This window comes from Aethalodelphis obliquidens, unplaced genomic scaffold (genome assembly GCF_003676395.1).
Source record: "Aethalodelphis obliquidens isolate GAN/ISIS:26980383/991018 unplaced genomic scaffold, ASM367639v1 scaffold34, whole genome shotgun sequence".
Classification (NCBI taxonomy): Eukaryota; Metazoa; Chordata; class Mammalia; order Artiodactyla; family Delphinidae; genus Aethalodelphis; species Aethalodelphis obliquidens.
This window is the reverse complement of record NW_020837978.1, coordinates 20,468,386-20,484,578: the sequence shown is the minus strand read 5'-3', so window position 1 is coordinate 20,484,578 and position 16,193 is coordinate 20,468,386. Positions and strand designations below refer to the sequence as shown.

Sequence of the window (16,193 nt, the reverse complement as noted above, 5' to 3'; positions counted from 1 at the left end):
GGTGTCCGTTATCCTCTTCCTGGATTTTCAGTGGCCATTTTTTAATTGCAGTTTGACTTCTTTCCAACACCTGACACATGCCTGCCCAATTGCTGGCCAATGGCCTCTGCAAAGTAGACCCAGGCCAACCAATGTTAAACTAAGGAAAAATACATTTGGAAGGTCAGCCTGCCCAATGTAGCCATACAACGAAGCGTCCTCAAAACAAAGTGATTCCTGGCTTTTTTGGCCCCTGTTTGGTATAATTGAGATGGGGTGTGAATTACTGATAGGCTGATTCTTAGTTTAGGGCTTGCACATGGCACCGGTAGGAAAACCATGGTCTGTAACTTAGGTGAAGATTCCCAGACCCCTCCTAGCAGTAGTCCGGCTCATCTCACAGTGCCTTGGTATTTTCTGAGCAACTCAGGCCCCCACTCCATCATCTGGCCCTGTCATTTGGCCTGAGTGGGCTCTCTTGGACACTCATAATATAACCTTTTGATGAATTTCATCCTTTGGCCAAAGGTGAGAGGAGGGCATGGAATTAGCAAGTTGCATTTACTTGGAATGTAATAGGTTTTTGATTATCTGGGAACTGTGGTTATTGTGGATTTTTGGAAAACAAAGTTCATCACAAGCCAATCCTCACTAAAAAAGTCACTGGAGAAAGTCGCAGTTCCACTTGTAAAATCATTTTATTGGTATAAATATACATATGCATAAAATACCTTCAGCGCGTATGTAAGTGAATATTTGTGAAATGTCTTCAAAAGTAGTAGTTTGATTTTTTTACAGGTGTTAAAGTAGTCTCTCTTAATCACACGTTAAAAGCTAATATGCAGACAGAAATTAAAGGCCTTCAAAAAACATGAATATTCATAAAACCTCATTCCAGTCAACTATATACATTAATCTGGGCACATGGTAGAATCAGCCACGGGCCTTTCACTCGGTTCTTAACTCGCTTGTTGATGGTATCACAAAGGTCACCAGACCAAGTTAAAATGTACAATTCCACATCGGGAAGGAAGGAGTTCCCCATGGGAGAATGCAAAAACCATACCCAAGATCTAATATATATAATTTATACAAATTATTAGTGTGCTCTGTTAATATAATTACAGTGTGCAATTGCATACATCAAGAATAAATTGCTCTATCAAGTCAAGTGCAGATTTGACACAGGTACGTGCAGCAGTACCCCAGGGTCAGCTGGATGGTGTTACTTGTGAGTTTGTGTCCAGTTACTTTGTTTACCTCCCACAACTCATCTTACAGGGCAAACTGTAGCTGCCTCAGAGAAATTCAAGTAGGGCCCATGGGATAATTGCTGGCATTCACTGAAGGCATATGAAGGAATGCATAGAAATCAAATGCTAAGGGTTGGGAGAAGATCAGACATGTGCTTTGATTACCGAGAGATGGATCTGTTTCAGTTTTGGTGAGGGGGGGGTGGGGTGGGGAAGGACAAAGGAAAAAGCACCAAGAGAAGATGCTTAGGAAGTAGGAAGAGGTGTTGCCCTTGGTTCCTCTCTGATGGCCAGCAAACGCACCCCGCATGGTAAGACTTCTACGTGGGTGACCGTTACACAAAAATAAACTCTTTTTCTGCTTCTTCCCCAGAGTCACTGGATTTGCTGCCTTGCTGGCCATCTTTACTGGAGGACCACTGCTTTTGTTCTTGACACTCCTGGGCCTGCTGGCCCCAGCTTCTCCTGGACACTGAAACAGAAAGGAAAGGAAGTCATTATAGTTGATGAACAAGAAGATGCCAGTGGCCTGAGCAGTAATGGGGTGAGATGCAGGGGCCCCGAAGAGTGGGAGGGTTCGGGATGAACTTGCTCAAAAGCAACTTGCCAAGTACATTTCAAGACTCTAGACAGAAATTAAAAACGAACCAACAAAACAAAACAGAAAAACCCCAGTCTATGAGAGGGTGAGCCTCTCATAGATGTGGTTGACCATCTGAGGGCAAGGACCCCAGGAGGTGAGGGTGTGGGTGGGAGTGAAGGGAGAGGCCAGGAAGGAGGAGCACTGAAGCCACTGTGCCCCAGGTGAGCTCCTCAGTCACAGCTGCCCCCTCATGCAGCACAGGAAGCAGAGCCCTGAGGTGGACCATTCAGGGTTGGCCATCCCTGCTTCAGGGACGGGATATAAGCAGAGGCCCTAGTAATCCTTGTCAGGGTTTTCTATGTCTTAGAAAACTTCAGTTTCACTCGCTAGGAAATGAATAGTCTTGTAGAGATGAATTAATACTGCCTATATTCAATCCTCTAGGAACCAGCCTCCAGGTAAAAGAACTGCCATTTTTGTTGCCTGTTTCGATCACATATAAATATGAAGGATCTGCTGTGTCTCTACAAAGCAATGAGAGAACAATCACCGGACTGAGCCTTTGTGATGTGTCCTGCCAGGCGCTCTGTTGTTCACAGCTACGGGGTAGGTTCCATAAAACTTGGAATCGGGATTTAACCCAAATCTTTCTCCAAAGCCCATGTTCTTTCCAACTAGATCATAGCTTCACTGCTACTATACCTTGGGAAAGGTTCAGATGCCACATTCCAGCATGACTGTTAAGGGTTATTAAATATTACTCACCAAGTCTATTGTAGAGACACCACTTAAGCTAAAAATACCAAACCCATGCACTTTGTGTGGCTTGAAAGAGTACAGCTACCTCACTACTCAGAAGTTTAAATGATCCAGCCAGGAACATAGTCCTGGAAAAGCAAGAGGATTCATTTGATTCTTCTAATCATTTCGATGTTAGCATTATGCTAAAAAACTCATCTTGGATAATTAAATGTTTACTCTGCTAAAGAATGGTGTTTCAGGAAGTGAAAGCTCATGAAACCTAATAGTCAAAATGCAAACATAGTAAAGTACTTCTCCTGCCACTCCTGCTGTCAGGGCCAGATTCTGACCTCTAGACAATAAAAATTTAAGTTTCATTAATTACATTAAATTGAAATTACTCAATTCTGAAAAGGATAAACTTTCAAATCTCACCATACAAGTAAGTAATTAAAAAAAATTTTTTGACTTCTTTTTACCCAACAGCTTTGAGCAAAATTCTCAGATGGAGGGGAAAAGCAATGAAAAAATGATATATATTTTTATTTTTTAGCTTGCATTGGGTAAAAAAATTAAATGTGTTTGTTTGGTCCTTTGAAAGTTGTTAACAAGCCAGGTTTTGGAAAAGTAAATAATTTTCTATAAATAGTTTGCCCTTTATTACAAAGCCAATTTGATAGTATTCAATAAGACTCAAAGTATTTAAGTTCTCAACTTGTGTGTGTATTATGAACAGGAGTTAATAGAGAAAATTTATAATATTTTCATCTTGAAATACTGTGCAATAAATAATCTAACCTCATAGTAGAGCATTACTAGTGAAAACTGCTAGGAAATTTTATTCATTCATTTTAAAACTAAAGTAAGTATTACTCAAAAATTTCCAACACTACAAGCTCTAAGGAAGAAATAAGTATGGTGATGCATTGCTCATTTGTTTTCAGAGCAAACATATTAGCTTTTATTCTTAGATTAAAACTTTTCATCCTTCCCAATATTTTAGGCTTCCTCGAAATCCCAGGTCTAATTGATGTTACATGATATGACATCAGACTACTCTCTAAAAATGGAGAAATTCACGCAATCAAATATGTTTCTGTCACAGATAAAAACCGAGAACCCTGGACCAGGGCTAAGCAAAACTGAGAGAAATCCAACACAGGAATCTTCCCTGCAAAAAGTAAGATTGTCCTTTAGCCTCCATCCAAGTGACACTAGTATTTGAGTCCTCCAGGGATGGGGAGTGGGCGGGGGGCAAGTTAACAGGCTGGTTTCTGAGTTGGTACCAGTCATGAAAGCAAACATTTTAATTTGTCCGACATAGTCACTGAGAGGAATAATGACATGCTCTTTCTGGGGGACTGTCAAAGCAGTTCACTAGGGTGGTACCATTATCTAAAAATTTATTCTAAACATATTCACTGTCATTGATTTAACTCTACCAATTGGGAATGTGACAATGAGTCTAGTACCAGGCTGACATTTTCTTTGTATCATAGGTAGGCACCTTTCTTGGATAGGAAAACTGAGGCATGGTGGGATCAAGGAACTAGTTGCACAACTAACTTTGAGTTTGGAACCCAAAGCACACAGTAGTGCAAACAACTTTGTAGGGGGAATGTTCTTTGTCAGGCTTGTTTTCCAGCCTTTAGGCAGCATTATTTGATTGCATGTGATTAGGATGTTAATTACAATTATATTGAAGTAGGTTCAATATTTCTGAATTTAGACTCTTAGGCAGCCTGCTTTAATGTGTGAATTCTTACATTAAAGAAGTGCAGTAAAACAATCTAATTTCTTTTATACTGTAAAGTGCTGGAACATCTCTATATATGTCTATACACATATTTATTACCGTTCCAGGTACCATTAAAATTATAAAAGATACCTGAGTAAGTAAACAGGCAATGTATTCAACAGACACTCCATGTATATTCATATCCTATCTACAGTGGCGATAACTGGCCTAGAGAGGCTCAAATGTGAAATCTGTCATTCTTGAAGATGATCTGATTTTGCGTATATATATATATATATATATATATATATATATATGCAAATACATATATATGCTAATTTTAAAGCTTCTGAAATGTGCATATAAATTCAGAATTAGAGATTCATATAAAAATTTGAGCTTTTCTTCATTTTAAGCTCCACTGACCTCCATATTTCCCAGGAGAAAACATTATGATGACCTTAAAATAATACTCAGTAGTCGGCCCTGGTTTCTTAATACTTTCTGGCAAGGGCCCAAAGTGCCAACCAACCATTAAATTTCTTTTGAAGAATTCACGTAGGGGTAGTAGAACCCAGATCTGGTGAAAAATGGGGAACAGAGCACTGGCTTACAGACAATAATATTTGTTGGCTATAGGCTGAATTATGGAAGAAGCAAGTGATATATATAAAAGGAATCTCACAATAAGATGGCCTGTACAAATAGAATACATTACAATGCATACAAAGCCAAAACCAACTATTTTCTTCAAGAAAATAGGACATACTCTAATGAAAACATCACAGCTTATGAGTAAACGTAGCGAGGAAATGATATGAAATGCATATCACTTGATGCAGTTACAAGTACTTCCAGGAAAAGAAAGTAAGCATTTTACCTGTCACATCAATATTAAAATAGCCACACAATTAAAACATAATAATCATGATAAAAATAGGTAGCATGCTTTGAGAACAATAGCCTCTGTTTCACGCATACATTTAGGAAAATAAGAAAGCTATTTTAGCATAAACAAAGCTGTTCTTAAAGAAAAGTACACACTGTGGTTTAACAGAATTGCTCTGCTGAACGCTATTGGTTAACCAGGAAACTATGCAGAAAGACTGCTACGCAGTTCTCAGGGGTGAAGACAAGTGCTGGGAATCGGCACTAACAAAACAGGATTAAAATATTATACATAAAATTACTTTAATTGAAGCTCCCGTAAAAATTACATTTTTGGTTTCCTGTCCATAGTTCAAGAAATCAAGGCAGCAAAGCAAATCAAGATGGTCCTATTGAATTCCATCAAAATTTGATGCAGCCCATCACAAAGAGGTCATGAAAAAATCAGAGAGACACAGAAGTTCTCGCCTGTCTAGGATTTGGCTTATCTCTGGCTTCATCTTAGTTTAACTCAAAGCCTCGCTGGCTGATCCATGTGGTACTGGCAGGCGGGCTCCTCGTCTGTGTGTTGTATAAAGTGCTCTAGTGGCCTCTTGAAGAAGGAACATTACTTTGTATCAAGGGTGCTTTGTTACTAACAAGTGAGATGAGTCAACTGATGCAATAGTTCAAATGTAAATTTCCAAAATCTATGTAACCTTGGGTGTCCTTATCAAAACTTCTGATTTCATATACTCTAAGAATTAATTCTCTCCAGAAGATAAGTGTTTTAGGTGTTCATTTATGTAATTTTTCTGTGACTTGAAGACAAGTGATTTTCTTAGAAAATCTCTTGCAGGGAAAAGAGTTACTGTAATCGTGTGTCTATGAACACACCTACCACAAAGGAAGTACTTTAAAAGTGAAGGACCAAGCTGGTTGGTTTCCTCTAGGGCAAGTGCTGCTCGGCCCAAACAGAATGGTCCATGCGTATCTACAGACTACGGACTTCGCTTTATGTGGTGGGCATGTCCTTAACTCCACCCTGTCATGTGGCTAGTGTGCGCCGGGCCTCCAGGCAAGTCAGAGTACATGGCTCATCCAACAGTACTGGCCAAGAAGGCTGATTCCAAATGCTGTTGCTCGTGGGGGGCTGGTAGATGTTTTCTTTGTGTTTAAATCTGTCGAGGAAAGTCCTCAAAGACAGTAGTTCCTACTTGAGAAATCATAACTCACTGGGCTACTAAGCTCTAAGGTGGGAGAGGTTTATCATCAATAATCAAGTGCTAAAGTTTGAGAATGGTTTAGCCTTTTAAAATAAAGGGAAATTATCCCTATTATAAGGTCACTTCCAGTGCCCTTCCCTCTTGAGGGATGTGGGGTTATGGCTAGACTGCGTGGCTGTGGGCACTTTATCCCTGGAGCCAAGGCACTCATATGTTAACATCATATGTTAACCTCTGATAGTTTTACAGAAAGAAATAAAAGCCGCCTTCTAAGGGAAAAAGTCCCTTAAGGAAATTTCACATACCAGAATTTTATATTCTTTTTCTTTTATGATACTAAAATTTCCTTTAAAAGACTTTTCAAGTCATATTTATAAAAAGTTATTAACCAGGGAGATGATGAATGGTCATAGAAAAGCCATTTCCTCTCTGAATCAGCAGTGCTTGTTCTAAAATTTCCCATTGGAGACGAAAGCTGATTTAAAATCTGTCTCCTTTTTCTCTCCTAGGACTGTCCTCACCTGAAAATAACTTTACAGAATTTACTACAGTGTCAAACGGCAGAGAGAAGTTATTGAGTAACTGCTGTGAAATAGTATAAATTGTTCCTAGAGGTTGAAAAGTTAATTGGTACTTTTCCTTTCTTACTAAAGGGTCATAAAATGTCTGCTAAAAGATCACGTGCATCCTTCCCTAAAAGAGTGTAAGGTAAGGTGTTAGACCAACATTCTCTAAAGGGTAAACTGTGCTACTCTAAGAATTTCTGACCCCATCCCAGTGGAAATCTAAGAGAAGAGTAAAGAGAGAAAGGGAGAGAATAGGAGACATGACCCTGAATATAAAAATAAACCTCCAGGATCACAGAAATTTGAAAGGACAAGTCACCATACTCCAAAGTAACTTGATCCTCCTCATAAGAATTTCTAAATTTAGATTTTTAAGTCAATACTTTTTGCCCCCAATGGAAGGACCATCCCGTTGCCATTTAGGAAAAAAAAAAACAGTTTATGAATAATCCCTGACCCAGTCCCAGGATAGAAGTTACTCAATTAAAGTTTGTTTTTGTTAGTGCCAGTTCATAAGCTTTGGGACAGTGAGGGATGATAATTGAAGACTCTAACCATTTGTTGGCTGTGACCTCCTGTGCCCAATTGCATTCACTTCCTCTTCTGCAATGGTGGAGTACAGTTTTGAAGGTCTTTTCCCTCTACTGGAAGGCTTGCCACTGTCATGATCTGAATGCCTTTTGTAATAATCTCCTCTTTGCACTACTGAGGAAAAGGGATTCATTTTACCCTTTGTAGTAGCAAATAACATCAATGTTGACATTAATATTAAAAAATATTAATCTATAAAACTTAAATATCAGCTTACCCACCCCACTTAAGATTCAAGGAACCTCCAGTGTTGGTCCTGAACAGATATACCATTATCTACAGAATTCAACAGCCAACATTATGGAAATGTCGTGCAAAATGAGGTGAGCGCTGAGTCTGCCCCCAAAAGATACTAATAAAAAGGCCCCCGCATTACCATTTCGATCCCAAGACGGATTAACGAAAGTCACATTCACTATGGAATAATCCAGAAGAATCACAGCCATTTACCTGTTTCAGAAATGAGTTGGGCACGCTAGTCCAAAGGGAGGCACAGAACAAGGAAATGAAGTAACCAGCATGAATCATGTACAAGAAAATAGGAATGAGCACAGCAGGAACATTTTTCTAAAGAAAAAGAGAGGGCTCACAAGGGCTCTCCTTCCTGGGCCAGCTTAGTGGACAAGCTGAAAAATAAACTGAAATCAAAATATTACCACCTCAGACATGTACAGACCGTGCTCAGACCTCACCTAGATTTTCAGTCCACTTTCAGTATCTTACAAACTGTGCTCAGACCTCACCTAGATTTTCAGTCCAATTTCAGTATCAAGCGACACCATCAGAATGATCTCGGTGACTAACTTATCCTGGATGCCAGAGGGGAAAGCAGTGGTCTCCCCGGCTCTACAGTCTTTAGCTGGAAAGATGGGGTCACGAACCATCCATAGTATTTGCTGCTGGGGGGAGTGAGGAAGGGAATCAAACATCTATCCCTGAAGCTATGAAATGTTTGAGAAGCAACTCATTCATTCCTAAGTTCCTGGGGAAAGAACACCTGAATTTTTCAAAGCAGCAACGAGCACACGAGCAGCATCCAGTATTTCACCCGCTCCGTTAACCAGAGGCTCCATGGTACGTGCTGTTACTCATGAGGCTGGCGGGTGACTCTAGGCCTTGTCTGATCATATAGCCAGGCGTCTTAGAAAACATCATTTTTCAAAAATGTTAAGCAATTATTTCTTGTTCAACCTTCTCCCCCTTTCTTTTTAATCCTTCCATATTTCCAATGGCTTTTTGATGAGGTGAGCATTCCTACTTACCCCTACCACCCCTCCATGCCTCCCTATTTCTCTCCAACAAAATTCTCTCAGGCATTTTCAAAGCTTCCTTGTAAGTAAAGATGCAAAGTCAGCAGTGGCAGAAAGAAGGGCAAATGAGGGGTGGGGCTGTGTGGTGTGAGTGGTCCTATCAGGACACTCGCTGGCTCCAGTCCCTCTGACCTGGCACCACCAAAGTTTCCTCTTCCTACACCGAGACTTCCAAAGGCCGTGGCTGTAACACCAAGCCCTGTATTTACTGATTACCCTGTGTGAAATGACTATACGTGTCAGCCATTGTTCATGGCTTTAGTTTCTCTGACAGAAGTGGTCTGTCAGCTTTGGTCAAAAACCCCACCTTTTTAAATGTATAGCCAACAGGTGAGTGAAGCTTGCACCCACCAAGGAAATCTGCAGAATGGAGATGAGAAAGCAGGCTGTGTTCTTTTTCATTCGACTCCCAATTAACAAAGACAGTACTCACGAACACTTTCTATGAACTTCAACCCAAGACCATCATGAAGAAAAGAAAATGGCCCAAGGGAGGAAGATGTCAGAGCGGTCAAAGAATTCTAAAGCATCAAACAATAAAATAAAACCAAGCAACTCCAAACCACACTCAGAGCTATCTGGACATGGGTGATGATGGCTCTAGAATTTCTTTAGAGGTGGGGCTTAGAGATGGCAATTACATTACACTTTATGAAGGACAGAACCCTAAAGGCAACTGTGCATTGAACAGAATGGGAGGAGTGGGGGAAAGACCTGGTGGGGTGCGGAAGACGCCCCGAACACACCTCGCCTCCACTGATACCGACATTTGATCTGATTCTGGGAGATGAGATTCAAGTCCCGGGACTACCTTGTTCTGCTCCCACCTCAGCAAATTAGGAGGAACACACTGGTGCCATGATGCGCTGAGAGCATCCACGCAGATGACACACTTCTGAGAATGAGGCTCATCTGACCTCACGACTGAGCGAGCTAACTAGCCACAGGGTCTCCCAGGCCTGCGTGAGCCGCTCCTGAACCACAGCAACGGTGACTGACAAGGTGACTGACAACCAGGGGGAGCTCTTCTGAGCAGCGATGGGACCTAGAAACCTACAGGTAGCAACCAAATGAGTCACAAAACAATGTGTGCACTTCTAACACACTGGGAGTTCAGGAGCATCTAGAGATGATTATTACAAAGATCTTTGGGCTGAGTGTCTCCGTTACGCTTTTATTCCCTGTATATGGTCCTCCTGTAAGACCCAGTGTCACCAACAATGTTGAATCAAGTTTCTGAACAAAGAACTGCACTGGTTCCAAAACTTAATCCAAGGGACGCTGAGCTGACCGACAAACTCTAGGATATAAGTTGAGTCCAAGATTAATTCCTTCCGCTTGAAATGACTCTCCTTACGGAGAGCTCACTCAGAGAAAACATGTCTTACCTTCCCGGGAAAACGTCCTGGGACTGGGCTGTGGGCTGCCCTGGCTCTCTCTCTCCTTGTCCGAAGGAACCTTTTTCAGGACAGGCGGAAGAAGAGCGACTTTAGGGGAATCCGGGCTGGATGGAGAGTCTGGGATGTCCTCTACGGAGACACAAAGACATGAATCAACCTGTCTCACAAACTGGATTCCTAAAGCTATAAGCTGGGTTAATCTTTAAAAACAAATGACTAATAATCTTTTTAAAAGCAGCAGAGAATTTTTCTGGCCAAAAACTAGCTTCATAGCTCAGTGAAGTAAACAATAGAGAGAAAAATAATGAAAACTTACGAAGAGTTAAAATTTGCAGATGTGAATCTATCTTGCATACAGAATTTCAATTTCAGTGAGCTGGTATTTGAAAATTAGACTGTAAGTGAACTGAACACTCCCTCTGCCTCAAACACAGAGGCTCTTTGATTCTCTTAAAATACGTGATAGTTATAACCCATTGCCTTTACCTGTTGTCAAATCCAGTAAAGTGGTCACCACATGTATATAATATATATTTGCGCTTCCAGGAGTGGAGGTGCACGTACCTACACACACATACTGAGATCAGTAAGAATAACTTAGAATCATGCACTTTGAGAACCAGAAAGGACTGTGGTGAGCACCGTATAACTGGAGAGATCGAATGACCTGCTAAGCTAAAAAGATGGCAAAATAGGTAGGATTAGAACTCTCGTCTCTTAATTCTAAAGGCCGTCCGGTTTCAGTCTAATTGAAAGGATTAACTGCATTGCACTCCTTTCTCTGCTCTATCACCAGCAAAGTAATTCTCAGTTTGGTGTGTGTGTGGGCCGGGCTGTGGTATACATAGACGGTAGGGCTGTGTGCCCATGACATGTTATTTACAAAAACAGCCCCATAGTTTGCCAAGCCCTGTTCTAAACCCTAAATATTTCACAGGCTATGGGATTAAAAACACAGCAACTTATGCGTTCCCTATTTGTGGCCCTCATCCTTAAACTGTGGCCTTCTGAAGGGTCGGAGCACCAGGACACAGCTTTCAGAAAGCTACACTGAGCCCTGTGAAGGGGTCAGCACCCCACGAGGCTGCTTTATCCATCCTGCCTACGAGCCATAGCCCTGAGCGCAAGGACAGTCCCTGAGTGGGTGACCTCAGGGCTGAATGAAGGCACCCTTCAGCCTTTGTCACTGTGGCAGGTTTCTCATGGCCCCTCCCGCACACACGCCCCCTCCACGTTCACCAGCCGCCCTGGAAACCAGCTGTGGAGGCCCGGTCGTGGTGTCACTTCCTGACCAGCAAAACCCTTACCAGGCCGCGAGGCGGTTCTCGGTTTCTGCGGGATGGTGGGCCGCACCGACAGGCTGGGTTTGGGGGACTGCAGGAGGGGCTTCGGGCTGGTGGGCCTGCTGGAAAGGCTCCGGGACCTGGAGCCCGCCTCCACCTTGAGCTCTGCTTTGGTGTTCTTTTCTGGTGTTCCCAAACCGAAGCGGTTCTCTGGATGCACTTTAGGCACTTTTAAAATGAAAATGGGTACAAAAAGCACTTCACTGTAAAAACTCAAAGGTGAAAAAAACCAGTCCTTTGAAGGTAGAGGTCTGGTGCAAACTGCTATAATGGTTTCTTGTCATTTCTCATCAGATATTTTATTTAATTGAAGTATAGTTGACTTACAATATTATATTAGTTTCATGTGTACAACATAGTGACTCAATACTTTTATAGATTATACTCCATATATAACGTATTATAAAATATTGGCCATATTCCCTGTGCTGTACGTTACAGCCCTGTATCTTATCGCGTACCTAGCAGTCTATACCTCTTAATCCCTATCTTGCCCCTCCTCCCACCCATCACCCCACTGGTAACCACTAGTTTCTTTTCTGTATCTGTCATCAAAGATATTTTAGAACAGGAACATTGCTATTCTAGCATGTTTTCAGAATCAGAACACCCTGGTGGAAGACAAAAATTCTTGCTAGAAAAGTGGTGAATTTGGTGGTGCTCTTCCGATCACCCCTGACTATTCCAGAGATGACGAGCCTCATAGTTAATAGGGCACATGTCCATATGAGTGTATAGGGGGAGAGCAGGCCTCAATCCATTTGAAGCCATCAGATCTTCCTTAGATCTGGCACAAGGTACAGGTCTAACCAAGTGCAGGTGCCTCCGTTCTGGAGCACAATCAGTTAGGGGTCTGGCTGCAGGTCCTGGGAGAGGAGCGCTGTGCCGATGCCCAGAACCTCAAGTCTAGTGAGAACCACTCCAGGAGTATCAGCTCATGCCCCGCCTCCATAGCTTTTGCTGCCTTAATTATCCAGATAAGAGGCAAAAAAGAGCCAGTTGAATATGAGTTTTAGCCCAACTCTTACCTTATGAAGATGCTAAAGCCAAACACAAGAACGTCAAACAGTAAAATGAGGTAATTTCTGCACAATTTACAAGTTACTCGCCAGTGTGCATCTAAAGTATCTTACTCTCTTTCTGCACCTGAAAAGTCCGAGGGTCAAAGGAAATCGGATATTCAGGAATATTCAAGCTGAAAGAAAAGAGCATCCCCTCATGTCAGTTAAAGGGCCTCCTCCCATATACCACGTATGGCCTATTTTTAAATCATCAGTAAGACAGAAACAGATTCATAGATACAGGAAACAAGCAGGTGGATTCTAGAGAAGAAACGGGTAGAGGGATGAGTGAAATTAGGTGAGGGAGATTAAGAGGTCCAAACTTCCAGGGACAAAATAAATGTCACAGGGATGAAACGTACAGCATGGGGAATACAGTCAGTGATTTTGGTATAACTTTGTACAGTGACAGATGGTACTTATCATGGTGATCATTTTGTGATAGAAATATCAAATCACGGTAGTGTGCACCTGGAACTAACACAGTGTTGTAGGTCAGTTATACTTCCATAATTAATTAATTTAATTAATTCATCAGCCATGATGAACAGAACAAGGAAATGAAGTAACCAGCATGAATAATGTACAAATGCCCACAGTTTAGGAGTTCTTCTCAATGAAGTCTCTTCCCTTTAGGAAACAGGGAAAGGTGCCCTGCCCAGGTGCCAGGCTACTATGGTGGGAGGTGTCGGGCAGGTGAAGGGCTGTGGTCTTTTAGGTGAAAGCTGAGACCATGTAACACAGAGGCCCATCCTTGCTCTCCATCTTTATTTGCCTTCTGTCAATCACATTTGAGGCATGGAATCAGACCGTGTTTTTCTTAAGGGGGTGACGGCAATGGCCTGACTTACCTGCCCCACCTCCATCCAACCGTTCTGTGCTGCTCAAGGCCAGGCTGGAAGAATCCTGGGAGATGGCATCATTTCCAAGTTTCTAAAAAATTCAAGTGCCCCGCCCCAAAAGTGCACAGTTTTTTAAAGTGTAAGAAAAAGAACAAAGCAGATAATAACTGGCAACAAATAATGGCTCCTTAACTCTACTGTCATTACACTGACTGTGTCCGACCTCCCCATCTCCCTGAGGCTCTGCTGCTGGGACGAAACCATGAGACATGCTCTGTTCTGTGTTTACAATCAGGGCTCTGGGGTCCAAGGTGCGGCCAGTTCCCTCAGGATGCTCCCCATGGACAGAGGGGCGGGGCCACAGGGAGCCAGTGGGCGTGGTGCCGTCTCTTGTTTTTCTGATTGAACACCTAGGCGGGCTCTGCAGCCCCTGAGGCTCCACGTGATGGGGGCACTGATATTCTAATTGTTTCCAGGACCCTCTCCAGATTGGGTTCCACTGATCTAAAAGCAGTGGAAACCTTCCCAACCTCAGTGTACAAAATAGGTAGGAAGGGGCCTGAAATGGGCAGGGTCTTCCCTGCCACTGAGGCAGAAGCACTAGACACACGTCTATAGTTTAGGAGAGGCAAGTATAAATAGGTCTGAATTAATTTTTTTTAAATCTGCAGGTGGGAAGAGTTTATGATGGCAAAGACAAGGAAGGTGAGATGGCGAGGGAGGAATCAGCCTCTGCTTTATGGGGCAGGAAGTCCACAAGAGCGTGAGGCATTTAGACACAAAAAAGATACGAAAAAACAAAAACAAAGGCTAGCGTTTGCTCAGTGATACCCGAGAACCCTATTGGCAGAGATGACCCACACCTGCCTCCCGTCTAAAAAACAAAAAAAGCGGGGCGGGTGGACCAGGAGGCATGAAGATTCCTAAGACAGTTCGAGCTTCGGCCTGCCGGTTCCTGCTCAACTCACGCTTCTGACAAACCTAAAAAGCAAATATCTGCTGCCAGTTCCGAGCTTTAAATTGTTTCCGATGACACAGGAGAGATGATCTCAAACACAGTTGAGATCTGCCTCGTTACAATCTGCCACAGCTGCGCATCCGCCGGGAGTGCCAGCTGTGTCAGGAGGGAGGGGGAGCGTGGCAGGAGTGCCGAGGGATTTCTCAGCGAGCCTATGGAAGTTCCACTTTCACTAGTGGTGGTTACTGAGGTCTCAGAGGAAGTGTGTACACAAGTACCACAGCGAGAACGGCACGTTATTTGACATTATGGAAAAGTGACCCCAAGGAAGGGAAGCCCCGTGCCAGGGGCAGCACGTGGAGCCCTCTGAGTCCTGACGCAAGTCCGCAGGGCCAGGGGCTAGCCATGAACTGCCAGCCAAAACCAGCAGGGGGCGCTTTACTCCCCCCCCCCAGCCCCCAAGCCGTCTAGAGGCTGGGCCAAACCGGTCCTCAGATGCAGAGTGCCTGACCTAGCCTTTTATAGCTTCTTAGAAGGCAGGGGCGTGGGTATCCAAGCTCAGATAAAAATGATAAAGTGGAGTATTTAAACAGGGCCAGGAATGAAGAGAAGTTAAGTTTGTGCCCTGAGCGCCTTGCTTAAGGAGAAACTGCCTTTTAGGCTCATGCAAGTGCAGGGCTGGCATCTGAGAGTAAGGGCCTCCTTAAATTTTATACCCTGGGCACCTCACTTGCCTACATTTAAAATCTAATCCTAGGAGTTGTTTTCACTTTTTCCTTCCAGGCTTTCTGAGGTAGTTATAAATCCCCAAAATGCCTGTGCGGAATGAGGATGAAATAACCTGAAGTCAATTGTCTCTGAGTGCAGGCAGCTGACGAGGTGGCCCCAGGAGAAAAGATGTGGCCGCTAAGCTTTCAATACCTGTTACTCTCCTTTGTTAATAAATAATAACCATACTTTCATTTTCACAGTTCTTTCTGTGAAAATATATGTATTTTTAAATAAACACATATTAAACGTAAGTAGTGTGAAGAGAATTACTCCAGATGAAAGTGAAGGCTATATATATACATTCACACACATATATTATATTTTTTTATCATAGTATATTCCCTTCTGGTGCCTATGTTGCTAACCTTATAGGGAACACAGTCATGGAATTTTAGGGGAAAATATTGTAAAACTAATTTTCAAAACACGTTCTCATTATTTTATAGTTCTGATAGAACACCCTTGACTGGTTCCAATTTTAAATACTAAGGATTTTTATTCTTGTTTTAATAGACACTAGATGGTGCTCAAAGATCATTAGTATAAGTCTTGAACAAATTAAACCTTAAGAATTTTGTCACTTGGAGCCAGTTTATCAAATCCAAAGCACCTGGAAAAAAACCCTCCAACACTTCTCATCTTTCTACCAAAAGGCTGCTATTCATCAATGGAAACAGTGATAAAAATAAACCGCTCATTAGTGAGAACAGCACATCCCTTGTTGTAAGGAAAGTCTATGAAACAGATTAAAATGTAAACATATCCTTGGGTGTGTGACTCACCAATGATGTGGTCACAGTGTTCAGAATTCTGACCAGTGAGGCCACAACACGCCTCCCATGTTAACAGAGTGTAGTTTCAGCCCCTCAGCTCTTCTCTGCGGGCTAATGGGTGAGTGAGGAGGGATGCGTAACTAGAAAATTGCTAGATAACGATGGTGCTGGCGGAAGAACTACGGTGAACA

General features: G+C 42.5%; 1 protein-coding gene across 7 annotated transcripts in view; it reads right to left on the bottom strand.

The window, feature by feature from the left end:
* Positions 1-658: 658 nt before the first annotated feature.
* CARMIL1 (capping protein regulator and myosin 1 linker 1) overlaps positions 659-16,193 on the bottom strand; it is a 315,566-nt gene continuing 300,031 nt past the window's right edge. The window contains exons 34-38 of one of the 7 annotated variants that reach the window (XM_027128533.1): positions 13,510-13,591; positions 11,562-11,765; positions 10,243-10,383; positions 7,509-7,658; positions 659-1,704 (exon numbers count right to left, since the gene is read on the bottom strand). In XM_027128533.1, the coding sequence (XP_026984334.1) occupies positions 1,568-1,704; positions 7,509-7,658; positions 10,243-10,383; positions 11,562-11,765; positions 13,510-13,591 (714 nt within the window). In that variant the 3' untranslated portion in view covers positions 659-1,567. The other 6 variants (XM_027128534.1, XR_003437580.1, XR_003437579.1 and 3 more) reach the window with 6 other exon arrangements.